General features: G+C 35.7%; 1 protein-coding gene across 2 annotated transcripts; it reads right to left on the bottom strand.

The window, feature by feature from the left end:
• Positions 1 to 18: 18 nt before the first annotated feature.
• On the bottom strand, positions 19 to 24,759 carry LOC139691448 (polypeptide N-acetylgalactosaminyltransferase 16-like). Of its 2 annotated transcripts, none has more exons than XM_071589265.1 (16): positions 24,519 to 24,759; positions 19,032 to 19,217; positions 18,054 to 18,142; positions 16,348 to 16,449; positions 16,098 to 16,165; positions 14,952 to 15,017; positions 14,504 to 14,625; positions 14,090 to 14,177; positions 13,915 to 13,999; positions 12,301 to 12,404; positions 12,071 to 12,191; positions 9,248 to 9,340; positions 8,526 to 8,609; positions 5,461 to 5,585; positions 4,898 to 5,160; positions 19 to 395 (listed from the first exon to the last, which is right to left on the bottom strand). In XM_071589265.1, exons 1-16 carry the CDS (start codon positions 24,639 to 24,641, stop codon positions 192 to 194), a joined length of 1,923 nt encoding a protein of 640 aa, XP_071445366.1. In that variant the 5' UTR covers positions 24,642 to 24,759; the 3' UTR covers positions 19 to 191. The 2 variants fall into 2 exon arrangements, with proteins under 2 accessions (XP_071445366.1, XP_071445367.1); XM_071589266.1 differs by having other exon boundaries at positions 24,528 to 24,759.
• Positions 24,760 to 25,124: the final 365 nt, after the last annotated feature.

Below are 25,124 nucleotides of genomic sequence, written 5' to 3'. Positions count from 1 at the left end.
GTGTACTTAAAGTTGATGTTTGAACATAATATGATTTTATTTAGAGTATCAGGTTGGTCGTGGTAAAAAATATGGGAATTTTCAAACACTGATACAATTATTATTTTAAATAATGATGGAATCAAAGTTCTCATGCTTTTCAACATTATAAAATGCATGTTTACTCTATGATCCATAAAGTAAATTTTTCTTTAGCTGAAGAAAAACCCACCACTTCTTGATGATGGTACTTCAAGAGTAAATTCCCATTGCTGACCTGAGTGTCCTTTGGAACAAGAACCCAAACAAAGTGTCATTGGTGATGTCAAAGAAGCTTTATTACTGGAAAATGGACATATTTCTAAGCATTTCTTAGAAATGTCATTATATAGTAATCGTCCAAGCCTTTTCCACCTCTGTAAATAAAATAGAGTATTTTATATTATAATTTAAATGCATAAAAAGTTAGTCATTATGCATAATTAAAAAGCTAGCTTTAATAGTTAGAATACCTTAAATAAATTTAATAAAGTTACAAAACCTACCTTGGGAAATAAGACATGGTACTTTGTGAGGTTAACATATCACAATTAGGTACTATGTGCTCCATAATGATGAGGCATATACAACAACTAATTTGATTCTTATTTTTTACTATCTTTGCTGATTTTTATTTGACAGTGATGATGCATAGTTTTTTCCTTGTTATTAACTTCATATTCATTGAAGGCCAGTGAATTGGGTTTTGATTGAATTGACTAGCTGCTGACCTCTATTTCCTCCATTTTACAACAGTTTTTTTTAGTCTAAATGATTATGTTTTTAGCTTTCTTGGCCCCAGAACTTGAGATAATGACAAATATATAAATAGGCTACTCTGGTTATTTTCGACAGAGTGTGTGTACAGAATATGGTTTATTAAATGTTTTGAAAGTCTGAAAAACTTTATCTAGCCAGGTCATTGGTATTAATTTATTTCTGTATCCGTTTTAGGTTAGCAAAGGGTTAGTAAAATGTTTGACCACAGAGAGGCATCTTCTCATTGTAGCATAATAGGAATTAAAAAGTTTAATGAATGTAATACATGGGAGGTGCTGATTCAGAAGAGCAGGACTCCCAAGAGCATACCCACTTTATGACTTTTTTTCTGGCTTTCAGCACAATTTAAAATGAGTCAAAGTAAGCAAAAATAAATAGTCATCTCAAATGGTAGCTTGTGGAATTTTGTCAATATATTATAATTGATGACACATCTTCTCCAAGAAAATGTGATGAAACATTCTTAGAGTTTGACACAATTTTTTTATGTGACGAGTATACTAGTTTTCCTCTGTTTTATAATTCCATCATTGTTGAAATTTTATGCCGACTTTAATATGATCTTATTGCATGACTTTTTTTCAGAGTATCCTACCTATTTAAAGTGAGGTAGGACTTCCTTTTTGGTACCAGACATTATTTCTTTTTTTATATCTTCACAACTGTTGCCTGCCTTCATACTGTCTAAAAAAAACCTGCTCTCCCTCATTCTCATTACTATTTAACTAATAATTGAATAGTTGACTCCTTCATACTTAGATATATAATTCTGCTTATCTATGTACTTCTTGAGAATTTCATTAATTTGTATTCTTGGAGCTAATCCTCTTTGTGTACCTCTCGAATTGTTGGTGTACAGCACTTGAAAATAACTACAATTCTTTTGCTGTTTGACTGTTTGCTTGATCATCTGCAAATCTAACTGGCTTAATCACCTTGCTCCCCACTTTTATTCCCAGCTTAAACCCTTCCTATTATACTCTTATCAATTTCATAGCATATATATTGAAGAGTACTGGAAATATTACCTGACTTTCTTACTACTCATTGCCTATTCCAATTCTCTCTCTGCTACCTATGCCTGTGCTGCATGATTCAGATCCAAGCTTCAAGTAAGTCTCGGATCTCTCTAGTTTACTCCTATATTCTGCAATATCTTCATCAAATTTGCCCTCTCTTTGTGGTCGATTTCCCACTCAAAGTCCACAAGAAACAAAGATATTCTGATAAAATTTTTGAAAATCACCACTGAAATACCACCACGACAGCCTCTCTAAGTCCAAACTGGTATTTGCCTAGATTGCTGATTGCAATATGTTGCATCCTCCTATTGATGATTCTTAGCTGCATGCTGCTGTTACTATTTCTGCATGTGACATTAAACTTATCCTATAAATTGAGTAGCTTCAGGCAGGATGTGGTGGGATTCGAACATAATGAATAACTGATCGTAGCACTTTTCCGCTATCAATTGGAAAAGTGCTATGATCAGTTATTTATTATCATCCTATAGTTTTCAAGTACTGCTGTTTGAAACTTTAGCAGGATCAAATCGAGCTCAGGAAATATTTTGGCCATATTCCTTCTTCATAAAGACTGCAAGGTAAGTTTAAAAAATCCCTTCCTTCCATTTCTCCCCTAACTCCTTAGTGTTATTATAGGGATATTAACTCCTTACGGATATTATCTATTCCTACTACCTTGTTCAACTTCATCTCCCTTAGTGCTTTTTCTATCTTCTTGTCTAGTATTCCTGGACTGTCTTTGAATGCATCACATCCCCTTTGTACTTGTAAACTGTCCTGCCTATTATCTTTACCATAAGGTTCTTGTGCATCATAAGGTTTCTACCATCCGTGAAATCTCTTATGGTATGTACGGTTTTTTCCTTGCTACACCATGCAATTTCCAAACCTTCTTTTATAGCACTTTTTTTATAGTACTTTTCCCTGTATCTGAAGTTCTTCATATCATTGAACACTGATCTTTCCACCACATGTCCTTAGTCCCATTAAAGTTTGTTTATTTCTCAGTTCATTATTCTCCCCTGTGTTTACATTTTTACTTTCTCATTTCATTCCTCCTCTAAAGTATCTCTCCCATGACCCATGGTTTCTTCATTCTCTTATTCTGTGCCATGCCTATTGCGTCCTTAGCTGCTCCATCAAACTTGGTCTTTAGTTCCACCCACCTTTCCCTAACCATTTTTATTCCCCTGCCTACATAATATTATTAAGTGCTCTTGGTACTTCTTCCTTTTTACTTTGGCTAAATCTTGAAGATTTGCCAGCCCTGCTGATGGTGAGGTAACATCCTCGTCTGCCAACCCAGAGGTAGCAGGTTCGATTGTTACCTTGGTAGTTTTTCCTCAACCTAGGACTTGGGTGTAGTATGTAATTGTCAAATTGTTATATCAACGTGCAAAGTCCGATATAAAGGTTGAAGTGCTGTCTTCGGAGTGATGCAAAATAAATTCCACTGCCCTATATTGCCTAATACTTTTAAATTGCATTTCATGGCAAATAAAGTATGATCTGAATTTATATCTGCACCTAGGAAGTTGTGAAAGTCCATGGCAATGCCTCTAACTTTATATCAAACCATAATATGATTTACCTGGTAGGTACCTGTTTCTGCCGGCATCTTCAATGCGTAACTAAGCTTGTAATGATTTTTGAACCAACTATATTATTATCAACCCCTATCTTCTGCAAAACCAGGCTACTTACTTTCTGCAATCATTTCTAATTCTAAAGCTGTGCATTTCTCCCATCCCTCACTTAATGTAGAACTGTATCTCACCACATTACAATTAGCTGCTTCCTTCCTGGTATATTTCTAATTATTTCTTTTGACTAATCGTATAAATGATCTTTTTCTTTCTGCTGGTAGATACTTGATTGCCCAACATACTGCAATTATTTTATTAAGTCATAATAACTTGGTTCAAAATTAGGTTCATATTGATATTGTAGTCATGGAATCATTTAAGAAGCTGAGCTTTTTCCTGAGTGAGTTGATTTTTCAGGAATGATTCATGTACTCTGAAAGGAGGGCTTAACACGAACGCAAGTTTTTAGTCAATTTAAGCCATGCTTAGGCTTATACCTCTTTTAGAATTAATTAATCTTTCCTAAACACAACAATTTCCTCACTGAGACTTGCAGCTCTTCTCCTCGATTCATATTTATCACAGGTTTTACATTTTGTCTCCTGGGCTCCCTCTGTGTTCAGTCACTTATGCTTTCCGTGATCATTTAACATTTGTTTGAAATTAAATGGATATATAATGGTTTTTGAAGAATATCAGTTGAAGTATCCAACTTTTTATTGTAAGGCATGTTCTCCATGACTATTATGCAACAATTCCAGAGTGTAAAAAGCATTTGCCTTAACCGGGATTTGAATGCAGATCACTTGATGTCCGGCCAAGTGCATCCTTTTAAGGAACAAATTCTTGTTCCTTTAAAGCCCCCAAAATTCTTTAATGTAAGAGGCTGCCACAGTTGTTTAACTAGCTAAAGCACTCGGCCAGAGATTGAGGGACCTGGGTTTGAATCTCAGTCAAGGTGAATGATTTTTACCCACTAAAATTGTTGCATTATAATGCAAATTTAGCGGATAGCCCCGCTAAAAGTTACTATCATGGCATCTCCTGCAGTTTCTTGGAATTCTCCATGACTAGATCATCTGTGCATCTCATGTTGTTACTTCTGGCCAATCACCTAATAGTCTTATGTGCTCTACTGGAAAAAATTGTGTTTGAATCAATTATGAATTAATTGCAAATCATCCTTCACAAACCACTAGTCATCATTAGTATGATGAGATCGGAATTTCATGATTGTATCACACATGAATGGTGCATTTAAATTCTCTCTATTAATGAATCGTTGGATGCATGCATTTATTCTTGCCTGCCAGCTATATCAAACCGCTAGAACTTTTTATATCCTGTTGTGGTAGTCTAGCAATTATTTCAACTCATTACTGCTATTGTGCATCCACTTTAGAAAGTTGTAACTTTAATTATTACTCAGGGTATTCAGACACTTACTAGTATATTAAATGCACAAATAAAAAAATACATTGTACATACCTGTTGCATTCCTTGATTGCAGTCAAGAAGTCCAATAGTCATATTTCCATTGAATGTGACTTTGGGTGTGATTCTTGTTCTTTGCTTAACCTGTATTCCACTCTTATGAAGAATGTGCTGATCTTTCAATCCTTTGTGAGTAGCAGGAATTACAGTTAAACATTTGTTGGATTTGTGGATAGCTGATTTCATTCTTCCTCCCCAAGTCCAACCTTGTTGACTGGAAGCTCTTTCATCACAAACTTCAACATGGACAGTGCTTTCTAAACAGAGGAATCATTTTGATTCAGACTTCAGAAAGGCTTATAACCATCTACCCGGTAAAATAGTTACAACATTGAATGTATAGTAATTACTAAGTATGATCACGGTCAATGCATTTGTGTAAACACATGAAGTAAAACTTAATTTTAAGGTAATAAGCACATAAATTTACCCTAAAGTTCCAAGACTTTTTTAATAAATATAATATATGTAATATTGATGAAAATTAAGGTGTATAAATGCACATTCACTATTGATATTTATATTCAATTTTGTGATTTCCCAAAAAATCTCCTTACCTCTTATTAGCTGTAGACTCTGGTTTCCCCTTACTCCATTACTATTAATCAATAAGTGTTTCTCCGTTAAGCATCTTAAGCCTTGTTTGATTTGGCCAAAAGCAATGGGCTCAGTAGTTGGAAACCTGGACATTAGTCAATAAAATTATTATTAAAAAAACTATCTCCAAAATTGAAAAAATAATATTATTTTAAGAAAGGAATTTGCTGGAATTATTTAAAGCCATTTCACATCAAATCATTCTAGTTTTCATTGATTACGCAGCAACTGAGATTTTGCCCTGAAATTGACCAGAGCCTATGGGATTGAATAGCATACTGGTTTACAGTACTGATGCATTTAGGTGAATTTGCTTGGATTTATTTGCTGTATAAAAGCCCTTAATATTCAATAGCTGATATATTATACAGCATTTTGAAACCCATTATGAGGTTGCAGACAACTGAAGTAATGACCATGATATTAAAGCTGACAGTAAGTTTTGGTTTAAACATTATTTCGTTTCTATCATTATTTTTAAAATGAAGCATTTGTTTCATATGCGTACAATTTTTTGTGGCAATTACCATTTTACCTGGCCCATGAGATGAACTTTTCTACTCCATAATGTGCTCTAAAATGAGCCCACATCTTATGGGCCTTCTTACAGGTATGAATTCGACTTATAAGCGCAAGCTGATTCACTGGAAAAATACTTGCTATTACAAAATATTTGTTTGGTAGTTGTGTCCATCGAAAAACCTACCTTAACCGGTAGATTACCTTTAAAAAAAAGTATTGTAGGCTGGTGTGTAATCACCCTAGCAGTGGCTTGTTAGGTACTATGTAATGCAATTTTTTCCTGCATCAGGTGTGGAAAATGGTTGCATGTTATTACAAATTTTGATAGTATGACCGTTTTGAATTAGCATTAAGCAACAGATTTTCAACATTTCATTGTAAGTACTTCCTGAAAAAATTCCCAAATAAATTATAAATTTATATAATGTAGCTTATCTAGCTTCATCTCACATGTGGTGCTGCTGCAAAACTTAATGGGTTGGGTTAACAGTGATGTCGCTCTCTGCTTACACACACATACTCTGTATATCTCTTCAGGTAAACCGTAAGTCTGCAGGTATTCAACTTGAAGTAGTATGAGAATTTCATAAAGGCATAGAAATCAATTGCTTTTACACAAATTTCAATAGCATCAAAATGATGACATAAGGAAGTGTTACATAAAAATTCAATTTGATAATAAACTCATGGGATCTTAAGAGAGAAGATTGCAATACAGTACTGCAGTTAAATTTGTATTCATGAGTTCTGCTTCAGAACAGGGAAGCTGAAAGGCATTTTGGCTCAGGGATAACGAATTCTATAATTAATAAATATTGATATATTTGCAACTGCCGATATGTTAATGTAACAATTTTATTATCTTTGAATTAAGAGTTAACATCAAAATACTTGAATCGTTTCTGTCAGATCCAAGTATTTTTTGTCAATTCCAACCTGAAAAGTCACAGGGCTGGGGCACAGTATGGGCTGGGGAAAACTAGTATGCCACGATATATAGAAAATTATATAAACATTGTTTAGGATGGTGAATCATTTTCATCTTTTCTTCTCTTTTAGAATGAACCAACTTGGAATGCGTATCTGATGAATAGAAAACAAAAATGAATTGAAATAGAATAAGTACTCTAAAGAAATGCTTCAAAATTTTGTGAAAATAACTTTTTAGCATGCATAGCCACTGCCATATTATGGTGATGCTTCTCAATGTACAATGCAACATTTTCCTATGCTTTCCCTGCCCTTCTCATCACATTTAGCTCAACTGTAAATTATACTTCTTGAAGGCTCATGGCATTTCTGAATGGTAAACAAGCAGGGGTATCATTCACAAATCACCTCTTGCATTGGGTAAAAATAGCAGCAAGGGACAGTCTTTCATTGGCTTGTGGCCAGGCAATGCATTATCCTTCACTGTTATACTCATAGGTTTGCTGGAGCATCTTTTTCCAGAAGAGACCCGTTTCATCCCAATTGAAAACTTGTTGCAGCAGTTTACTCTCAGAATCTATGAGCTTCTTGAAGACACCAATTCTCTGCTACCTTTGAGTTGGAGCTAAATTGCTTCATCATGCCTCACAATGCCTTGGATGCCGGTTCTTCTCTTAAACTTCTCAAAACACCCACAATTTCTTGAATACTTCTTCGGCCATTGATGATCCTGTCATCTTCTTAATGATTAGTGTACTCATTTGAAGCATGTTTCTTCTTATCTCCTTATTATTTAGGATAGTGCAAATCGTTGATGTCTACTGATTATATGCATATGCTAGATCAGCCACGCTCTTGCCCCGTCTTCCCTTTTCAATGATTTTACTTTTCATTTCTACGGTTATTTTAATTCTGTTATGGTGGCTCCTTGTGGCTTTTTCTTTGGGGACTTTTAAAACAGCACACAAAATATTATTAAACTCTTATCCAGGAAATTACAAATGATATATATGTCAGAAGTTAAGTTTGGAAAATTATGCGATTACTAGAGACACTACTTTTCAAGTGAATGAGTGCTAAACACGAACTGAAAGAGGCAGACGTGCAATTGATCCAGGAATCAGGTTTCATTGTAATCAAAATGTTCAAAAGTAATATTGTATGAATAATCAATAGAGTTTACTTAGCTCTTTGGGAATCTATTTTTTATTATTTTAATGGAGTGTGGAATGATTGCAATCGTTACAATGTGAGAAACAGGAATAGTGTATTGAATTTCCACAGCAGCTTTATACATACATGTTAAAAATCATGTTATATCTAGCCAACTATTCAAAGATTAGTGGGGATATAGTGGAAAGCAAGGTTTTCAATTAAAGCTATTTTACACAATTTTTAACATGAGTCATTCAACACTAATGAAATTAAATCTTTGAAGCCAGGAAAAGAAAAATAATGTAATTTAGTTACCTATTATTGATATGGAATACCAAGATTTTTCAACGAATTTGACAAACAATGATCCAAGCCTAAATATGTGGATGAATGTTTAATAAATAAGCTTTATATTTACTTTAGCTCTGGGTAAAGGCCTTCCAAGAACCAACGAAAGGACTTGCAATCCAAATATTCTTTGATTGCCTGAGCATGCTCCAAACTGTAAAATATAAAATTAAACCAGTTACAGTAAAAATTAAAATACATCAAATTATAAACACACTCATTAATTGAAATTGAAAGGTTGATCCATAAATTTATAATTAAAATTTTAAAAGTAGATATTTATTCATTACTCAAATTATGCTTGAAGATCAGTTCATGAAACTAAGGTAGAAAAATTTATCCCAGAAACAATAGATTTAGGAAATCCTTCCTGGAAACTTTGAAATAGTGTCAGCTTTAAACTCTCCCCCCCTTATCCAATCCCTAAAAGCCCTGTCATTAGTGCTTGCATGCCTGCCATTCACTTGCTTGTAGGTTAAACATGTTGATGTAAATTGCATCCCACTTATTGTTTGGCATTAAGCAGGCCTGAGAACTTAACTTTGAAAGTTAACTCTGTTTAGCTGAATATTGTTTTTATATTTTCAACTGAGTTATAAGTTAAATTATAATTAAATAAATTTCGGTTCAGCTAAGTTAAAGCTGCATTAAATTTTCAGTTAAACCTCAAGTTAATATGATAAAAATAATGTTACTTAATCTAAAACTCATGTCAAAAATTTTGCTTTTATTGCTTTATATAATTTTTGATCAACTCATTAAAGTTCTTAGCTAGAGTAAGAGTTATCATACCTTCCAGTGAGAATATCATAAGCAGATGGTTGAGCTTGGTAAAAGAATATCTTATAGTCATCCAGCCATACTTCTGCAACCCTCTTGGCATTCCTTCAAAATATTCATTCATTTTAAGGATCAGCAAAATGCAAATGTAAGCATTCTATTGACACTAATGCAAATTTAAGTATGAGCTATTGAAAAGTAATTTTAAACAATTTTCATGCGAATTATTTTCAGTCATCAAACTTTTCTCTTTCATGAAATGAAATGGAAAGAGAAATATTGTTAACAATTGAGCCGAGCCATATAGCAGTAGGACCGAAGAAAGCTATTGTTCCTTGTTAATCCAGAAGCTTTCCAGTTTCATGAAATACATGTATGCTTCAATCATGCTTCCTCTACTCAATTTTATTTTATTGACCTATTCACTGTGTATATTTGGGCTTTGATTCATAGTTATTTTCCAGTTCCCATTCTTATTTCGACTTGCTTTGTAACCCATCACAATCAAAAATTGTCATTCTCTATCATACTTCGTGACTCTTCTGCCACATCTTTTTATTTTATCAAATCTCTCCCCACATATGTTGCACCTCAGAAGGCTTTTAAACAATCAAGTGAGCTCACTATCAAGAAAAGATGAATCCATAATATGGTCCTGATTTTTCCAGGGAAGTTACATTTTCAGTCAAGATGCAAAGTAAAGAGGACAATGAATTCCTTCTTCTCTTAATCTGATCTGTTGTAGTCAACACAAAGTTTGATTTGATGGTTGAGGTTAGAGATCACCTCCTACAAATCCAATTTCATGGGTAAAATAATACATCAGGGCAGGAGTCCAACTCCATTTACTGGATTCCGGGTTTTCTGTGCGTTCACAAGAATGGTGGTTATGGAATCATATATTTAATCTGTTGATATAAATACTAAACTTTGTAATATTCCTTGGTGAATTTTGTTGTCCTAACCAAGGTTTCAACCTCTGTTAACATTGTGGTGTAGCCTCAAGAATAACACACCAGTATTGAGACTGCTGTTGGGACAGAGAAGTTCAATGTGTGCTGTGTCAAAATTTGAAGTAATTTCAGCATAGAATTATTCTGACATTTGACCCCTAAGGAGATACAGATAACTTGCTCAGATTCGGTTCAGCTGGGACTGTCTGGAGTAACATTCAGATATGAATCCAGAAAGACCATTTCACAGGAGAGCTCCCTAACTAATTATTTCCCTTTCTTTGTAATCATAAATATTCAATCTGAAATTGCAGGGAGGAGGAAGCTCAGTTAGATGTAGGGATACGATTCATGATTCCTCTTTTGAGGGTGAGGAGAGATGACTGCTAATGAAAAATGACAAGTCAATGAATATTTTGTGTAGCAATTTGTGATCTCAAATGGTGATTTTCTGGCAATGAGGTAAAATATACCTAATTCAGTATTTTGGGTTGAATAATAATTAATTTCCATTAATTGCAAAGTTTTCATGGGAAGAGGCATTTTAATTTACTTCGGAAACATTATTTGCCCAAAGACTTTCATTTTCCACGAAAGATGATATGATTTTGCTGGCCCAAAAAATGTACAATGATAGATTTATAATTATCCACAAGGCATATTGAAATGTTCAACCTTCTATTGTACTAAAATAAATAATTATTGATTGAGGTGTTTAGTGACTTGGGCTGTGGTATTTATATTTGCTATTTGAGTAGAGGCAGAGTTGGGTTAAATTCCCTTAAGCCTTCTTTCATTAATCCTTTATTCTTTCCCCTTTCCATTTTTCACATTCATTCATTCTGCCTCCCATCCAGGACCTCTTCACTCCATTAGAGGTTGTGCATGCTGGGGTTTCGTGTCAGTCACTCAAAGGATATTCCATGACAAACACCCCTTTTGCACCCTAAAAGGAGAATGAACCCTTAAACATATATGAAAAACTGTCTTAATTAATCATTTAGATTATTTGTAGATCAGTAAAGCATATATTCATAGTATTCCAATAATAACTGACTCTTCATTAGAGCCTTCTTAAACCAAGCCTATATGCCAAGGCATTTTATGATACATTTTAACTTATCTACATCCACGCAGTGCCCCGTAAGTGCCGCAAGGGCATCTGGCATGCATGCATGACTGGTGTTAGGTCACCAGCCATACATGCACAATTGCAATCATGTTACCTCTATACGAATATTAGTTTGATCATGCACTCGACAAATTTTAATCACAAAAAAGAAAGTATTCAATAAAAGAATATGTTTAATCAAATCATCCTCTAGAACTGTTAAAAAGATGGGTCTATTAAATAAAAAAAATAGCATGCAGGATATTGAAATATATATACCCTACCAATTCTAATTATCTCATACGAAATTGCTGTCATATCTATTTTGATCTCTTAAGAGTCCAAGGAAAAAACAACATTTTAAATTTATCCACTCTATAATAAATCTCCCTGATTTTAATTTGGTGATTAGATCTACCATAGTAAGTTGGGACCAGTATTTTTCTTTAACATCCTTTGATAAGTAACCTGCTTCAAATTTATGCAGTAAATTTAATGCAGTAACTTCTCTTTTTAGTGCTGAATGCTTTATGTATTTTTTTCAGTCAACCAAAATATGAACTCATATCCCTAGTCGTTGAATTTCCAATTCCCATTCATAAACTTTCCTATGAAATCTAAAGAAATAGTATTATCATTTCCCTAACTTTCTTTTCATGCTTCTGGGTTAAGTAGGAACAATAGACCACATATGTATGATGATACTTATGTCTAAAACTCTTTTCATGATATGTACCATATAATTTAAGTATTACTGACTTGGTAACACACCTTATAAATGCTTTCTTAGTGCTGTTAGTTTGAGAGTATCTATTATGAAACACATGACCAACCCTACTGCAAGGGCAAATATACACACTGCCTCCACACAGCCAACTCTTTAATGATATTTCTGCAATATAAATATTTTTAGCCTAGATTATTGTTTGGATACATGTATGCATACAGTCAAAACTTAATTTCATGAAAAAATATATTATAGATTTGTTTCCTTCACCTACCAACATCTTCAACTCCAGAAGACTTGAACTCGTTATCATGAGCACCAAGTTCAAAAAACCAGTCTCTGCTCACTGCATACATTCCTGCTGCAACAACAGGACTCCTTGAATTGAAAATAATCACAGAATTTCAGGTGGAATTTAGTATCAAAAGTTATCATGGCAAATGATCCTACCCATTTTGTATCTACAAAATATTTTTTCTTTGAAAGGAAATTCAGTTTATTACTAGTAGTAATTAGCCATTCTAATGTAGGTTTTTAATGGACCCTGATGGTGCAAGAAATTCTTATTTCCATATTTTGCACAATACTGTGCCTATGAAGTCTGAGACATGAAAAGATTCCAGACAAGGTTAATCTCTTCAGTCTGCAAGTACATTTTGCAAAATATCCATTATTTATATCCAGTTTAGATGGACAATCTCAAAATCCATGAAGTATGCAAATGCATTCTAGTTAAACCAGAATTCAGTTAAATGTCCATATTAAAGGAGTTTATAATTTTCCACAGAACTTATTTTAAGGTAAAAGACATTTCACCGACTTGCAGCATCATCAGGTACAAGTCTTGTTCCCATGCAGCAGTCAAATATATACCCTGAGGACAGAGGAAAGGAGCTGGCTATGTAGGAGGGAGAGAGAGGGTAGGAAGTTGAAGGTGGGTTTTAGGGTTGTTTGGGTAAGGGAAGGGAAAGCATGGTGCCTTAGTTATGATTTGGGATTGGCCTCCTACATAGCCACCCCCTCTCCTCTGCCCCAAGGGTATATATTCAATTGCTGCATGTGAACGAGACTTGTATCTGATGATGCTGCAAGTTGGGGAGATGCATTATACCTTAAAATATAGCCTGTGGAAAATTACAAACTCTAATATGGACATCACACAATTCCACAAAGTGAAGCCTGAAAGTGTAAAGTACATCAGTCATTGCCTCTGATGATTATTAAGGCTTTTTGGAATATTATAACTGATATCAATTTTGATTTTCATGATGATTTGGGTTGAAAACTTTGGTTTGGGATGAAAACTCTGTTTTAGTAATGGGATTTTAAAATTTTGAAGAGTTTTTGAGCATGTGGAAAAAAAGCAGTATCTGAAGATGGAAGAGTAGATAGATGGATGATAAGTGTTTACATTTTTCAAAATATGGATGCCTAACAACTAGTGTGTAACGTAAAATAAAGATGAAAAATAGATATTTGATTCTTATCCTTTACAACAAATAAAACAAATTACAGTTTCTTAGTTAATTATGAATCTGTTGGTAACATAGTTTTCAAATTATCAACATGTTTTTCCGATTAATTTCTTCAGTTCCCATATTTCCAGTATATTGTAATTCCTGTGCCCTTTGAGTATAATGCAAATATGTATCTAGGCATTCCATTAGGATTTACTTTATTGGTACGTATTAACTATTGACTAGGTCTGGCTATAAACTGGACAGATTTCACTCTTTCAGTTTCTTTTTGAGAATATTTTCACCCTTTCCTGCCACTTTTCTGTTTAGGTAGGTTCCTTGTGACCTCAGTCAATAGGTGCTCATGATGTAATATGCCATAGGTCATTAAGATAATGAAATGTGTGAATTGAAGAAGTCAAATTACTCACCAAAAGGGATGGGTTGGACTTCCTAACTGTCTCTTTTCTCTAGAAGTTAATGGTATCCACTTGAAACTTAGAGTCCAATCAAAACCTTGGTAAATAAAGGAGTGTGAAGAAAAATAGAGGGTACTTGAGTAACTTAGTAAAGTTGTTTTTAATGAAAAGATCATCAAATACTTACCTCCTTTAAAATATGTTGATATGGCTTCATACTCAAAGTCATCTTTGTCAATTCTGTCTAGTGCTGGGCTAACAAGAGCTTTTGGTACCTGTTCCATCATTTGATTTTTAATTACTGAAATAAAGCTTCTATATGCAGTAAGGCTTAAACAAAATTGTCTCTTCAACTAATTAGTTAACATATATACTTTACCTAACACAAAGTTATTCAGTAACAATACACAAATTTAAATTACAATATTTGACGATAGTGAATTTCTTTTAAAGTAAGGTACTACATACACTTTTATATATTTAAGCCACATTTAGCACTTGTGATAAATCCTTGTGAAAATGTATATCTTTAGTTATTCATTCACAGCTGTAGGCAAACTAAGAGCTAAGATACGTAGGTAGTGGGTATCATTATACTTACAGCAGTGACAAGCTCAACGAGGGGTTCCATCCATCCTTTATTTACTTCACAATGAGAGTCCAAAAATATGAGAACCTCTCCTTCTGCTTCTTGTGCACCTCTTATCCTCGACTTTGCAACTCCTATGGGTGTAATGAAATAAATGTGGCGTCTTTTAATTTTAATGCAATGACGATAACTAGGTGGCATTTCCTTGTGCTATAATTGTAAAGAATCATCATTTTCTCATTGGAAATAGTATTCACCTCAAGGTCAAAATTTGGTAAAGCCCTCAGGAGTTTGGATTTCTCCACATTATTTTTTGAGAATATCCTTATTATTCTCTTAGGTGTGTAATCTACAATAATTACTTTTTATCTTAAGCAATTGTGCTTTCAAAAATCAATTATTACAATATAGAAGCATTGAGACATAAACATATGACAAGAGTAAATATTTTCATACCAACCTTCTATTCTTCCATTTCTAATGACTTTTATTTTTGGAATTTTTGACAGCAAAAAAGCATCATCAGCTGAAAAGTGGAAATAGAGAAATAACTGGTTATGAAAGTCTCTCAACCCCTAGCCAAGAAATGAAAACCTCCTAATTAAGTATAAATGAATTATATACGTAAGTGGCTGTAACTTTTCTCAACATTACAACTATTGCTGATTATTAAGGACTGCACTCCTTATGTGGTTACAACTTTTGTTAAAATAATTATAGTTGGCATAATGCATATAAGTGTTTTTTAAAATTATATCATGGAGGTTTTATTAAGTATAGGCCATTTGCAATAATCTGGTCAATGGCATGCTGCAAGAGGGGAAAGTACAGGAGAGGGGTACAGTTTAAGGGGTGCATGAAAGCCAGAACATAGACTGATTTTGGCTTGGGACACATGACACTCAAAAATTTTGAACAGTAACTAACTTCGGCTCTGGTAAGTCCAAGTTTTGAGCACTGCCCATTAAGGGAAGCGCTTTTTCCAGGCTCATGAGCTGTTTATATAAAAATGCTTACCTATTTGAGTGAAGGAACTTGTGAATAAAGAGAGCAAAATGGTTCTCAAAATTTCTCCCATTATTTCATCTTTATATATTCCACAGATTGAGATGAGATGTAGTGGCAGTTCCTCATTCTGAGAAAAACAAATTTGCACTTTTCCTATTTTTATTTGCAAATTTGCTTTTCATCTTTACATTGAATAAGGATTTTAAATTGTTATTCATGTTATAACTGCATGAATAATATTTTACTTGAAACTAAATTTAAAAAATCCAAATCACTAAATGGATGTTAGACTAAAAATAAATCTTTAAATTGGCAAGATGAGTTTTCATTGAGTAGCCAGTATCAATCTTCTCCCAAGCATTTGTGCTACAGCTCTTCTGATATCTTTACAAAATTTTTGAAAGAATAAGGTTAATAAATCTATGAAACATCGAATTTTGGTTAAAGATTGATTAATTTTAATTCATTCTAAATATAAGATTAGTGTGGCTTTTTGCTAGCAAGAGGTTGCTAATAGACCAACAATAGGCATTAAAGAACCCAAACGGGTGATAATTTATCTAACTAAAAATGCGAAATTGACAATCATCATACCTACCATTGTCACTATGGTCATCAACTAAAATAATTTCTTCAAGAATGCTCTTTGGAGTTCTTAAGAGGATACTGAAAAACAAGTGAAAAACAATTATTTCATGAAATAAATTAAGTTGCTTGGTCATATATTAAATGAAAGCTGTGCAGTGAGTATTCACTCTGACTACTTAAAGTTTTAATCATTCTCATGGGCATTAAAATTATTAAGATGAAAACATATTCTTAATTTAATTATTATCTTATCCATTTACCTTAAAATGGTCCTAAGCAATGCAGATCTGGCTTCATTGTGAAATGTTATTATGACTGAGCTTGATAAGAAATTATCTGTGTCAAATGCAGCATCTCTACACCTATAGAAGAGGTATCAATAAGTATTTCACTATTAGTAATATGCTTCTGCCAATATTGTTTCCCGGCACATTATCTGCACCAGTGGTTCATATTAAATATCTGAAAGTCAACAGAGAATATTTGAAGTTTATTTTCTAGCTTGTAGAGCATATTTTAGGGCTTCAGAACTCAGTCTGAAAGGGATTTCTTATTTTCCAGGGTTTGGAAATATTCCAGGATTGACTGATTCAGAATATTTCGAAAGTATTAACTTTTTAAATACTAACATTAAATAAGCAGGTTGTCAATTGAAAATGCCAATAGAATGGGAAATATTTAAGATAGAGATAAAGGAAAAGTAGGTGACAAAAAGGGAATGGTAATTTAGCGGGCTCAATCACTCACTGAAGATTCCATTGATGATAGGCAACAGAGGAACAAGCTTGATTTTGGTAGCACTTTCACTTCTGTTAAGTGAGGTGCTGAATGGTTAGGGATTTAGGGATGTGTTTTAAGAAAGATGAGGGTGGAGGAACGGAGGTGTATGAAAGGCATAAGCTATCTGAGGAAAAGAATCAAAGAATAGGGAAGAGGAGTGACAAACATAGGAAGTGGGCGTTTTGCTTTCTGTAGCAATCATCACCAGGCTGGGTATACTTATGAAACAACTATGCAACTGAACTTGGAGAAGGAAAGGAGGAGAGCAGTGGGAAGGGGGAAGTGGGAGGCAGGGTAAGAAACAGAGGTAGGAGGGGGTTGACGGCAGATTTACTATATGAGGATAATTAGAAGAATGGGAAATTGAGGCCCAGTTCAAAATTGAAACCATTTACAGGTTCCCCCCTTCTATTGTACTTCCCATGTTACCAACTATTGTTGAGAGATTGTTAAAAGGGGATCAAGAATTTGCGGTGGCTATCATACTGGCTTCCCACCCAGAGGGCCCCAGTTCAAATCCTGGCATTGCTGAAAATTTTTCAGTGGTATCATGATCCCTACTAGAGGTGATTTGTAGAGAGCACTTTGAGTGAGTACGCCATCTGTCAGATGGGATGTTAAGACCCCTTGGGGCCTTTCGTAAAGAGTAGGCTAATGCCGACACCGGGTTTCTCTCCACACTTCCTTTCCTGTCCATCCCTAATGGCGCCAATGACCTCAGCTGTTGGTCACCTCCCCTAAATACTACTACTAATACTAGATTGTTAATAGCTAAAAATTATAATTATTAAGTTTCATTAACACTTATAATGTGACAATGATTGCATTCATTTGCTTGCATCAAGCTTGGTGCAGATAAACTTAATGAGTAGCATAACATATATGAGCATCTAAAAACCAATGCAAAGTATGCAATTTTTTATGCACAAATCAAAGATATACTATTTTAAATACATGAGGGCTTTTAATATACTATTAGTACCATTAGTTAGCTAACCAGAACATTAATCATAGATTATAGATAGCGGTTGCCTCGAATTTTGAAGACCTCATTCATTATGGCTTGTGCTTTAATTTCTTAAGTTTCTAAAACTTGCTTTTTCTCAATACCTAATCACTTAGATATATGGAACCTTCAATATTATGTTCCTGGCAGCAAAACAATTAAATTCCACTAAAAACGTACCTAGGGTGGCGACTGTCTGGAAGTTTTCTTCCCATTGGCACACCATGACTAGCTTCAATGTTGAATGAATATTTGAAATACTTCTCAGCCTTTGAAAGAAGAAAAATGATCACATTCAGATATTTAGTGTAAAAAGTCTATCCAGTATAATTTTTATACACACTAATTAAGTTTTTTTGTGAATTGGGAAAATACACCATGAATTTAGGAAGAAAATAATTCTGGAGGTTGAGATTTTATTATAGCCACTTAGATCAGGCAGACATTTAGGGGAAGGAGGGAGATGGAGACTTAAATTGATTTTACCTATTTTCAGATGTTTTTATGTGTATTTAAGCCACTCCCATCAAACTTTCGTTACTACCATAAATTTGTGAGTGGATCAGTAAGAAAGTTTCAGGTTATAAACATATAACAAAAATACAAATTATATACAATATATAGTTATTGTTAAAATGGCATAACTATTATGGCTTCATTAGTAGGTAATTATTTTGCAAATCCCAACCATATTAGTATGATGAAACTTCTGTTGCTTTATGCATGGAATAGAATTTTAAAAAGGTCAAAGGGGTTGGCTACTACATTGTATTTTTCTCATCACTTCCCTAATGATAAGTGACAATTGAAACCTATGGCTTCCTCTACTGTTGCCACTACCAAACACCATGACAAATTGCCTCCTCAGGCAATGTGTAATAGGTGCCCATTATGAGAGGAATGGCATAGAGGCATTTGGAGATTTTTTAGGACATGGAAACATGATCAATAAAGCAAATGATAGGCATAGACTGGAGAAATTTGAAATGTGGCTGTGGAGAAGGATGGAAAAGGTGAAATAGTGATTTCAGGTTGTGCTTTTTGTTAGGAGAGGTAGGTAAATGTACTCGTATATTTGTACAATTGTTTAGACTTGGTTGATCCACAACCTATCCTTACAGGTATAATATAAGTCATAACAATAAATAGTTACTTTACCTGACTCAATTCTTTCGGTATAAAATCTACTTTTTTGTAAATATCCATCATGGCTATCGTGGGTAGATTCATGAATCTGTTATTGCTCATTTCCATTGCCTCCAACTTTAAATAATTATTCAAGTCAAAAAGATTTTCGTCCCATGGATACTTCCTCTCAATGTTCAAAAACGTTTTCTTGATGATCTGTTAAGAGAAATTTCAATCATTAATAACCAATAAAAAGGATTATAAACATTGCATTCACCCTGAAAGTGAGCATAAAAGTCCAATAAACAGGAATAAAGGAAGAAGTTCAGTTCTGTATGCAAAGAGTATGGATTGCGCAATAAACATTAAATTGAAAAATACAGATATCTATATTCTATTTTATTCATTGAATCATTAAGCCGACATGAAATATAGAATAACTGCTGCAGCCTCACTAGAGTCTTAATGGAGCTAGTTAAAGTTGCTGCTTGCATGTGGGGTCTCCTATATGAAAAAATATTTCATAAATTTTCTGGACGCTATTTATGGCCAGAAATCGATCGGAGTGGTTTAAAATCAACATTTTAATTAGCCTTGTGATATATCCTATTATTAATTGCATCGTCTGATTGGTTTAGACCTGGCATGTTATTGTAGCCCTATCTTCTAGTCTACTTAACAATGTAGGCAACGAATTACGGAGAAATAATGCCCTAACTATATCTCTTTCGAGAGTCAACATCATCAACCGAGCATTGCCATTCCTTTTCTTGCAGCGTTCTCGACACACACCAGTTGTAAGGTTTCTTCGCGGCGAAGGAAGACGTTTAAAATTTCCTTCGCTACTAGTGGGAAGCCATTTGGTTGTATTTTCACGTTTCAGAGCACACCTTAGTGCTTCCGACATAAACACGCTTCGTACCTCGCTTTAAAGAGGCTATCTCGCCCCTCTATTACACTCGAAATTGGGCCAACCCTCTTTGTATGGTGCTATGCCAGACTACTATAACTATATTTGTAAAGTTAATGATAATTAAATTTTTTATTTCGAAATATGAGAGCCCATCATACATGATTTCCACAATATCAGAATAAATTGATCCCTCTGTCAACACAGATCTTTTGATGAGCTAAAGGTAATGCTGACGAAATGCGTTATTTTCTCGTATTTCTACTGGAATAAGTAAATCGTAAAGCAATAGTGCAGGAACGAGAGCGGGTCGTGTTAGTTACTTTTAAATTCTTTACATCCGCATCACCATTGAACGTAATTGCTAAGCAAGTAGTTGCGATCTTACTCGTGATATGATATCTTTACGAACGCACTTGAGCGTGGTGTTTGCGTAATTTATCCCTGTGGATTTGAAAAATCTTCCAGCACACTATCTATCACTTGGCTCACGGTCAGTGTGGGCGCACAGCGGCTCTTTGAGTCGAGTTTCATCTGAATATACATTAGGGGGAATGTCTTTTGTTATCCAGTGAACATTGCTAGAATGTAACAGAATAATTCTCCAAATTCAGCGCAGAATACCATGAGAGAATTCAGCAAGGTCGGCAGTGATATGTGATTTTCCAACTCTTCATTTCACCTTTTGCTTGCAAAAGAGGAAAAATAGTCACCATTACAACCTGTTCTATTTTTCCATTATGTGTTATGACTATCTCTATACTCATACTTTAATGGTTTGCCAGAAAATTTTGTGACCCTGTTAAAGAGAATAAATAAAAGATATGAATTTAAACTTAGCAGGAGTTGGATATGGACCGGTAAGTCACGATCCTTTCTCCCTTCATCCCGTCCAACATCCCTATCTTGTTCCTGCTCTTTCCTCGTTTGCCTAACCTTCTCCCCTCTATTACAGTCTTCAACATCTCACTGCCGGTCAATACCCCCTTCAGCCACTTTTCCTGCTTCCATAGGATTTCTCCCAACAAACCCCTCTCTTCGCCCACCATACCAAGTACTTCCTCATTTGTTTTCTTCTCGGTCCATTTCACTTTCTCCATTCTTATCCACACCCACATTTCAAAAGCCTCTAATCTACGTCTATCCTGCTTCAATGAACACGTTTCCGCGCCGCGCGTACGCTCCATATCAAAGTTTTCACGAGTCTTTTCTTAATATCCTTACTCAACGTTCCTGTCATCAACTCCCTCTTCCTTGTGAAAGCCTCTTTGCCTTGCGCATTTCTTCTCATTACGTCCCTACTACTTTGACCGTGTTGGTCCAAAACACTACCGAGATACGTAAACTGTTTTAAGTGCTCTAGTTTTTGTCCTCCTATTTCAATGTTTAGCATAGCCTTTTTCTTTCTAGAAAATCGCTTAACCTTTGTTTTATTAATATTGATTCTCATCCAATATCTGTCGCACTGAGTTTCTAATTCACCCAGTAATGCTTGCTACCCCTTGGCTGACTGACAAACTTAAGTTTGGTCATCAGCTAACCTAACTGATTTAATGAATTCCGCACCGACTTTCATTCCTACCTGTAGTTCTACCCATGCCTCTTTGGTCATTTCCTCCACATATACGCTGAACAGCAACGGTGGTAATGGGCAGCCCTGCCTTACACCTCTTCCTAACACTGCCCATTCGGACTCCTCGTTCCCCACCCGCACCTGAGCAGTCTGAGACATGTACAGGTTGCAGGTTAGCCTCCTGTCCCTCCAATTTACTCTATTTCATGCAATATACTCATTAGTTTTTTCCGAATGCACCTATCAAACGCTTTTTCTAAATCTATGCAACAGGAAAATTCGTCCTGATTGTATCCTATATTCCTCTCGATTAGTGATCACATTACTGCAATGGTGTCACGCGTACCTCTCCCCTTCCTAAACCCAAACTGGTCATCCCCTAAGTAATCATTTGTCCTACTCTCTATCCTTTTGTTTATGATTTTGTAGCTGCATGGGATATCAAACTTATTGTCCTGTAGTCCTCACATGATGTAGCCTTTACCTTTTTCGGAATAGGAACTAACACTGATCTTATAGTTTTCCGGCCAGACCCCTTCCTCATAAATACTATGCATCAGCTGATATAGCCTCTTCCTTCCACATTTTCCTAAACCCTTCAGAAGTTCCGCTGGAATGTTATCCACCCCCACGGCCTTATTTAGTTTCATCTCCCTTAATGCCCTTTCTATCTCATCGTCGAGTAAGTATGCCTGGACCTAAGCTATCTTCCTCTACGTAATATTCTTTTTCTATGTCTCACTTTGTTGGTCTAAGTTCTTTACTATACAGTTCTTCTATATATTCCTTCCATCTCTCTGGGATCTTTCCTGTGGCAACTATTATCTTACCCGCCTTATCTCTAACTGTTAGCATAGATCTTCCTTTCTTTCTTCCCTATGAAGATTTAACTTTGTTGTACAGCGCACCAATTTCACCATTCCTCTGTAAACTTTCAATATCCTCAAACTGCGTCTTCAACCATACTTCTTTTGCTTTATTTGTCACCCGCCTCAATTTATTGTTTAACTCCTTGTACTTCATTTTGCCAACCTCCTTGTGTACATTCTTCCATTTTCTCCGCTCATCCATATTTGTAATCATTTCATCCGTGATCAATGGTTTCCTAGTCCTTTTCGTGTTAACGGTTCCAATAGTGCCTTTTGCGGCTTTAGACAACCCTTCCTTGATACTTTCCCATTTTTCTTCGACAGTACTTAGCTCTTTACCATCATCCATGATTTCCTCTACAGCCTTTGGTACCCCATCCTTTTCAATACATTTAATGCTTCTACATTCACTTTTCTAACCCGCCGCCCCTGCCTTATCTTTTTGAAACGGACGCTACATTTCATAGCAACTAAATTATGGTCCCGCTCCCGGGAAGCTGTGCGAATTTGTCATACTGTTTCTAAACCTGTGTCTAACCAGGATATAATCTAACTGATACTTTTCTGAGTCACCTGGCATTTTTCATGTATGCCTGCACCTATTGTGGTGTCTAAACCAAGTGCTGGCGATGACTGACCCCTGCCTCCTGCAGAACTCAATTGCTTTCTCCCAGCGGTCATTCCTCGTGCCTAAACCGTAGTCCCCCACCTCATCACCATCTCTTCCTTCGCCTACCGTCGCATTCCAATCCCCCATCACTATCAAATGTTTCCCTGCAGGAACACACGCGATTATATCCTTTTACTGTTCGTATATCCTATCGACCTCTTCCTCCGTATGGTTCCTCGGTTGCGCGTATACCTGCACAATGACCAAGTTCGTCGGTTCTGCTTTTATCTCTACTAGCAATATTCTATCCGTTGCTTGCTCTATGCTTACTACGCTTCTTCCTACCTCTTTATGAAATATTATGGCTACCCCTCGTTGGCTCTCGCCCTCGCCGTACTATATTATTCTATAATTATCACTCCAGTAATGCCCGCTTTCCTTCCATCTCACCTCGCATAGACCTAAAATATATATACTTCCCCTTTCCATCTCTGGCTTAATATTCTCCAATTTTTCTGCCCTCTACATTGTCCTAACATTCCAAGTTCCTATTCTAATAAAAATGGTCTTCTTCTTCTGCGTCTTCTGTCCTACTGCTGTCGGTTCTCCCTTGCAAGGGTTTCGTGGGTTGACGACCGCGGAAGCCTTGCCTCCCCCGCTGCCGAGCACGACACACGGCCGATTGGGCCGAGCCCCGTAGTTGCCAGGACTCAAAATCTCTCTATAGTCCATCATGTTAATCTTGGGAATGATAATTGAGGTAGTTTCCCGTTGCCTTCCTCAATAGTGTTTTTAACGTGACACCATCACTTACTGGCCGCCCCACTGGGGTCAGACGCCTTTGCAGCCGCGTCACTGGAGAACAGGCGCTGCGTGGACTACCTTTCGTCCGGCTCTCGCAGCCGTCACCAATGCGTACCCTTCTCTCTCAATGAAAGCATAACAGATTATGCGGAATATTATTAATTCGAGGTAATTATAAACAAATGAAATGGTTGGGTTTTTGTGATCCTAAACAAAAACTTAATGATAAACAGGAAGAAAGAATATTTGATGTTGCAGGCCTTGGAATCATAAGTTAATGTTGCCAATATAGCTAAGAGTCAACCACTTATTTATTATCCCCCGAAAGCTATCAATACTGCAAAGACTATTTCATTGATAGAACTGCTGCTATTTACTCCTGCTTTTGCAACACTCTGGCGATGTTTACATGTCCAAATCAGAGAGAAATATTCCTTTACGGGCTAGTCTTTCCTGCATCAGAACTGTGGGTTCCTTCAAGCTAAGTTAATTAATACAAAAAAATAACTCAGCAAAAAGGGAAAATTTTACCGCTCAATGAAGCGGTCTAATTTTTTAAAATGTCTCCATTAAGACGTTTTAAATAGTCAGAGCTATAACGAGTAGGAAATAATGGGAAAGGAGCGGCGCTCTTCAAAACATAAAATACAGCTGAAATCCCCATCGCGTACGATTGAAACTCAAATGTATTCATTAGGACTATTAAAAAAAATTCAGGAAATGTAAATTGTTTTGTCAATAATTCACTCACGTTCCTTGCCTTTGATGGCAACCATGTTGGTGACAGCAGGATGAAAGCACTGCCGAGTAGTAAGCTGGAAAGGGCAAGTAGTTTCCGAATGCTCGGGAGCCTGAAGACGGTCAACAGCACCATCCTGCACTTTGAAAGGTTTCCCGACTCGAGGAAGCGTACATTTCCTCGGGTGTACCCGCTGACGTTACCGCCGGACTCGGAGGCGCTCTTTCCTCCCTCTTCCCAACGACGAAACAGACCAACAGCTATCGCAGCGGACCCAGTGAAACTTGTGCTGGCAGAGCCAACGCTGCATCTGCGCACAACACACTTTCCTCCGGCTGATGAAAGGTTTCCAATATCGTTTTCTGTGTGCATGCCTGTTGAGTCCAAAACCTGCGTCTTACGTTATCATAGGCCTGAGAAAATTAATGTGCCGCGAAAATTATCTCGGCAAGACATCCAACGAGATATAATGATTTTTATAATACTTGGTATCTTAAGGGTTTTGGGTATGAGAAAATTATTAAGCTGGATCTAATCTTTGGAACATTTATTCTTTAAGATAAAACCATAGAAAAATGCAAATAAATTTGCATTTTTCTATGGTTTTCAAATGCCAAA

The sequence above is a fragment of the Hetaerina americana genome, unplaced genomic scaffold, assembly GCF_022747635.1.
Source record: "Hetaerina americana unplaced genomic scaffold, ioHetAmer1.1.p SCAF_35, whole genome shotgun sequence".
In the NCBI taxonomy this organism is placed as follows: Eukaryota; Metazoa; Arthropoda; class Insecta; order Odonata; family Calopterygidae; genus Hetaerina; species Hetaerina americana.
This window is presented reverse-complemented; position numbering and strand designations above follow the sequence as displayed.